General features: G+C 36.4%; 1 protein-coding gene across 1 annotated transcript; it reads left to right on the top strand.

Moving 5' to 3' along the window:
* The first annotated feature begins 271 nt into the window (after positions 1-271).
* On the top strand, positions 272-5,174 carry LOC130733513 (protein-tyrosine-phosphatase IBR5). Its single transcript, XM_057585730.1, has 5 exons — positions 272-977; positions 1,939-2,038; positions 3,496-3,553; positions 3,693-3,799; positions 4,563-5,174. The coding sequence occupies exons 1-5, from the start codon at positions 741-743 to the stop codon at positions 4,880-4,882; spliced, it is 822 nt and encodes a 273-aa protein (XP_057441713.1). The 5' UTR covers positions 272-740; the 3' UTR covers positions 4,883-5,174.
* Positions 5,175-5,826: the final 652 nt, after the last annotated feature.

Below are 5,826 nucleotides of genomic sequence, written 5' to 3'. Positions count from 1 at the left end.
CCTACAAGATTAGAGTCAATCACACAATTCTTTTTCTGAGTGCAACTCAACAACGCAATTTTGGGTGTCACATTGATGGAGTAATTTTTTTAATCATTCATCAACATTATCTCCATTCATGATTATTATTTATCCAAAACCTAAAAAACCAAGAGTCAGTGGAGTGTTAGACAAGGGTGTTGAATGTACTACAAGATCTAGAATAGTAGTACTAAAGTAAAGTAAAAGACCTCGATTGTTCACTCATCTCACCCTATCTATCACGTGCCAACCAAGAATCTTTCATGATGATGATGCCCTCAAAATCTAACAAACCAAAACCAAAAAAATATTCACCTCTCTATCATCATGATTTGGAATTGAAATAACCTAACCTAAATCCTAAATTGATAACGTTATTTTTTCATCACCTAGTTACGAAACTTCCTTATAAAATCACTTGTCTTTCTCTCTCTACAGTTACCAACCCTTCTCTCTTCTTCTTCCCACTTTGCGACCACCACCCCATCTCTTTTTCTTTGCAAAGCTCTAATCTTTATCATCAATCTCTACTGATTTTCACTTATCTCGATCTGGGTGCATCGATTTTCGAGATTTGAATCGGTTTTATATTCTGGGTATTCTTCACTCTTGAAAAAGATCTGATTTTTCATCGGTTTTCTTCGAACCCTTGTTTACCCAGCGGTTTTTGCGGCGTTTCGCGATCTGGGTTTGGAGGAAATCGCGGTTTTGAATCGAATATGAGGAAACGAGAGAGGGAGAATCCTTGTTCGGTTTGTGGGCACTATCACAAGTATGAAGAAGGGGAAGTTTGTGGGATTTGTGGTCATCGGATTCCGGTTGGATCAGAGAAAACTCCGATACAAGGTAGCGCTTTTCCGTCGGTGATTCTGCCGGAGTTTCTTTATCTTGGAAGCTATGATAACGCTGCACGCGCTGAGCTTTTGAAGACTCAGGGGATTTCACGTATCCTCAATGTAAGATTGTGTTTCAACTTTTTATTGAATTGATGATTATATTTGAAACTTGAATGTTTCAGTGATTGGTTGCCTCTGCTTAATGATGATGGTGATGTATGTTTGGATTGTTGTGTATTGTTTGAGATGTGAGTATTAATAATTGAATAATTTGTAGGTGGTATGGTTTTCACTTTTCACTTTTCAGTTATAGGTGTGGCCAATGTGTGATGGGGATGATGCCTAGTTAGACATTTAAATGTTGATAGCTAATAGATTCTGAGAAGAGTAAATCATTAAAGTTAATTTATGTAAGATGCAACATTGGTCAGATTAGTCTGTAAATGAGGACTTTGAATGTGCATTTTGTCATTCAAGTTAGTACCTATCCAAGGGAGTAGGGACACGTATCGGAATTTGATTGACGAAATACATATTCCGGGACTAATTTGGCCGACTACAGGCTACGACAAAATTTCTGTTATTGAGGGTGTGATGTGATTGGTTTTGTATCTTTTATGGATTTATTTGAGTATTTACTTGTTGGAAATATAAATTGGTTGTGTGGTTAGGTTTCTTTCTTCTTCTTCTTCTTCTTCTTCTTCTTCTATGTGTGTGTCGAACTTGAAACTTATAAGATTGAACTTGTAACTTCTGCATATGTTGTATGTTTGGTGGAAATAAATTAGTTTTAACTGGATATCTAGGGGATGTAATAATTGAATAGAGAAGTCAAATGGTGTGCAATGTGTTCAATTTTTAAGCTTTTTCAAGTTTGAGGGGCTCAAAATAAGATTTTTCATTTAAAGGGTGGAGGTGTCAAGGATTGGACTCTATACTAATTGGTTATAGACATAGAGGATATGATACTTTGCTGTGAAACTATCTCAAGTTTAAGGTGTTATTTGAAGACACATAAATGGTTTACTTTATATTTCTGATGTTTGAGTGCTTTTTAATTTTTTTACTTCTGCTTGTGCAGACTGTCCCTTCATGTCAAAATCTGTACAAGAACTCATTTACCTATCACTGCCTCCCAGATGACAAAACTTTGTCATTTGATGAAGCAAATAAACTTTTAGGTATGTTCCTTGTTAATTTATGATTTTCATTTGCTATGGAGTTTTTCTTAACTCATACTTGGTTTATAATTTTTATAAATACCTATCAAACGTGATACTTATACAGTTATACATGCTATTGAAGATTGATTTTTAGCTGTATCACTCTCAAGTACTTGATAACATTATGCTGTCTATTACTTTTTTAAGCATTGAAAGTTTACTTTGGCTCCCCCATGTCATAATAGAGTTTAAGTGCTATGACGCATTTCCATTAAATTGAATAATTGTGTTACAATCAGGAAACCTTGGATGTAAAAGAAGAGGTACATGATCTGCTTTATGCACTTCTCCTTCATAGTTTTTGGCTTTTTGCTATGTGTGAAAAAGGGTGTGTTTCTTATTCTTGTAAGATATGTTGCAGGGGCTTCTCTTTCATAGTGATTGATTGTTATTGTTCTTCTAAGAGAATGAAAACAGATCCTTTTTCATTGTTTACGATGCTTTGTACACTTTCACTTTCTTAGTATTCTATCTTCTTCTTCCTCCTCCTCCTCCTAAGGCCTTTCGCTATGTAGGAACCATCTTGCCAATCTACTTTAGCCATTGTAAAATCACATTAGAAAACACACACCAGAGATTGGCTACATCAAAGCTGTGGATTAGATGAGAAATACAGGCGCAGAGAAGGAACAATAAAAAGGATGGTTTCGAATGAAAGAAATGCATGAAATAGGGTTGAAAGGAGAGAAACACTGGTTAAAACTACCATTTAGGGTTGAGAGAAACATGAGTTTCAGCAATCAGTTCACAAGTTAAGTGGCTGAAATCCGTTTTTGGTCCGACATGGTGAGATCGCACTAATTTTATGAGCAAAAACTGATCTTACGCCATCTCACCAAATCGTGTTCTTGAGCTAGATCGGGATTGCTCTGGGTCATTAATTAGTGTGCATGGGAAGGAAATGAAGAAATTATTATACTTTTACACAGTTTAAAAAATTATTGTTTTCAAAGGATATTTTATGATATTTCTAGTAGTTGATCATGGATCTTATGATTCTCATAATCTCATATGTTTTATTCATGATTCAGAAAAGACGCTCCTCCCCTTCTCACATTTTGATTTATGATTTGATAACCATGTTTGTGGGTCAGTTGCTCTTCTATTTTAATCTTAATTCAATGTATATGCCTTGATGAATTCGGGATAATACTGACGAATTTCCATTGTATATCACGATATTCCCTTAATATGCTTTTCACCTGTTCCCCCCTAACTTACCCCATCTTTTTTTCCATGGTTTTTAATACTTCTTGGGGAGAAATGTTTACGCCTTGAGATTGTTAGCTTGTATTGTAAAAGTGGATGTAGGTCCTGCAACTTATCATTGGATACTTGATCATAACCTATAGTACCCAGTTTATGAGGCTTTAGCTTTATATGAACATGCTCTCACTACATTTCTTGTTATGCAGAGCAATGTGAGAAGGAAAAGGAGCGTGTTCTGGTTCATTGCATGTCAGGAAAGAGTAGGTAAGATATTCCTGCAATGCACTAGTTAATTTGAATTAGTTGGGGTCCAAAAAAGTATGACAAGGAATTCTCTGTGGTTTTTGTACTGCAGCCTTGCAAATGTTATAAGTTTCTCTGAATTACATTTATCCTCTGGCAGGTCACCAGCTATTGTGATAGCGTACTTGATGAAGTCTAGAGGATGGAGACTTGCACAGAGTTATCAGTGGGTAAAGGAACGGAGACCTTCTGTTGAATTATCGGAAGGTATGTTGGATATAGGGTGTGTTTGAGTAAACATCGTAATTAAGCACTTAGAAGTTAGAACAATAAGCACTAAGCGCATAAGCTCATTTTGGTAGCTTATGAAATAAGCTCAAAATAGGTTATAAGTAGGTATAAGCGCTTATCCATAAGCTAACATAAGCAGCTTTATGAGTATAATCCTGTTGGAATTGGTGTGATATTACTTAGCTGCCATTCATGACAAAAAGCTTAGGAGAAAACAGGTCATGGCTTCTCAAAGATTAATTAATAATCAAACAATCCTTTGACCACTATACATCTACTGTTTTGTTTCCTTCTGATAGCATTGAACCAAAGACACAGATAGAAATTCGCAGCAGAGAAAAACGGGCTTCCAGAAGCGAGAAATCCTCTGTGAGGTTTCTTGGAAGATAGATTGATGATGCGAGTAGCGCACGGCAAGGAAACTGTGGAAGGATACGGAAGGATTGAGAAGGAGGAAGGTGCATAGGATGTGTTTTAATAATTGAAACATATTAGAGCCATTGGATTAAAATAAAATCAATGGTTTAGATTGAGTGTAAGAGTGTAAGATTTAGAAGAGTGTAAGCTGAGCCCTCCTCATATATATATACACAGTTGGGAGATCTAGCCCCACAAGAATGACATGTCCAGGGCTTGAATAAAACTGTTTCCCGTGGAGGATACATGTGTTGATAAAAGAAGTATGATGGTGACAATAATTACCGTCTTTCTAACATGTTTATTTCCTTTCTTAATATAGGTGTCAACCAGCAATTGCAGGAGTACGAGCAAATGATTTTTGGATCGGTTGATGGTGGAAGCTCTCTGCCACCTACACTTCCTCCTTCACTTAGCTTTGGCTTCCCAAAGATAAATGATTCAGCTCCACTTCCTGCCTTCAACCCTGGCGGAACTCCTTCAATTTTCGCCCGTGCACCGTCAGACATTGCTCCTGCTGAGTTTACATTCGGAGCAGGTCCGAATGGAAGCTGCCCACCGCCACAGCCGACACCAACACCTCCAAATCCAAATGGTGATTACGGTTGGATGACATTTGGTCAAGGTCGCCTCCCTAATTAGGCCACTTTGACGACGACTTGGCTTGTAGTGAGGTTTGCAGGGTACCTGGTTGCCATATTTCATGTCAAGGTGCTGCAATAATCATTAGTGACTTCCTGTGAATTATATACAAAGTTCATTTTCTCCTGTTATTTAAAATTTTCTTAGTTATCTGGTTGTAGTTTTGAGCTAAGGCATGTTTGCTGGCCTCATGTGCCTCTGCCTCAGTAGATCTGCACTAGACATCATTTCAGTTTTTGACATTATAAGCAAAATTGAAAATTCTATCTATAAAGTATACAAAATTAGACAATTTCTGTTTGCGTTCTCGAGTTGCCTTTATTCTTTCGAAACCTCTAATAGAGTCCTCTTAAAGCAAGGTTTGAGTCATGTGAATGAAAAACAATCCCCACTGGGAGAGCCAAGTTCCACTATGATGTGGATGTTCTCACGCGGGAACAAGATTCCTCTTGTGGTGTGTAAAAAAAACCTATAATGTGAGTGAAAATTTCTTGGACTAATTTTAGAATTTATATTATCATTTTTTCCACCCTTATTTTTATCCCCTACATGAAAATGTCCATTTTAGATGCATGTGATTAGGTGAGTGACTGCTAAACTTCAACATCACCATTGTAATCTTGCTTCATTTCTCTACACCCGTACTTCAATTATATTTGGTGCACTGGTTTCTCTTTGTGCCCAAAGAAAAACTTTCCTTTCTGTTTTCTTTCAAGACTTTAACTTAGCACTCAACTTTCAGTGAAAATTGTTTATAAAATTCATTTTTTATAGTTATTGACGTCGTATTAGTTTTATGAAAACTTATTTACTCACAATTTGCTTAATTTTTAAGTAGCAAAAAGTGTATGCTTCCTCCAATAATATGAAAAGGGTGAGGATATTTAGTATCCCTTTATGACAAGATTTTATACTTATCAAACTTTTTGGGAGTAAAATTCATT

This window comes from Lotus japonicus, chromosome 1 (genome assembly GCF_012489685.1).
Source record: "Lotus japonicus ecotype B-129 chromosome 1, LjGifu_v1.2".
Classification (NCBI taxonomy): domain Eukaryota; kingdom Viridiplantae; phylum Streptophyta; class Magnoliopsida; order Fabales; family Fabaceae; genus Lotus; species Lotus japonicus.
Note: the sequence above shows the minus strand (reverse complement) of the source record. Positions and strands in the feature narration are given on the sequence as shown.

What these genes read in the sequence shown, in the direction of transcription:
- LOC130733513 (XM_057585730.1), top strand. Translation starts at nt 741, where the DNA reads ATGAGGAAACGAGAGAGGGAGAATCCTTGTTCGGTTTGTGGGCACTAT. An exon ending in GGATTTCACGTATCCTCAAT is followed by an intron (nt 978 to 1,938) that starts GTAAGATTGTGT and finishes CTGCTTGTGCAG; the next exon opens with ACTGTCCCTTCATGTCAAAA. An exon ending in TTCTGTTGAATTATCGGAAG is followed by an intron (nt 3,800 to 4,562) that starts GTATGTTGGATA and finishes TTCTTAATATAG; the next exon opens with GTGTCAACCAGCAATTGCAG.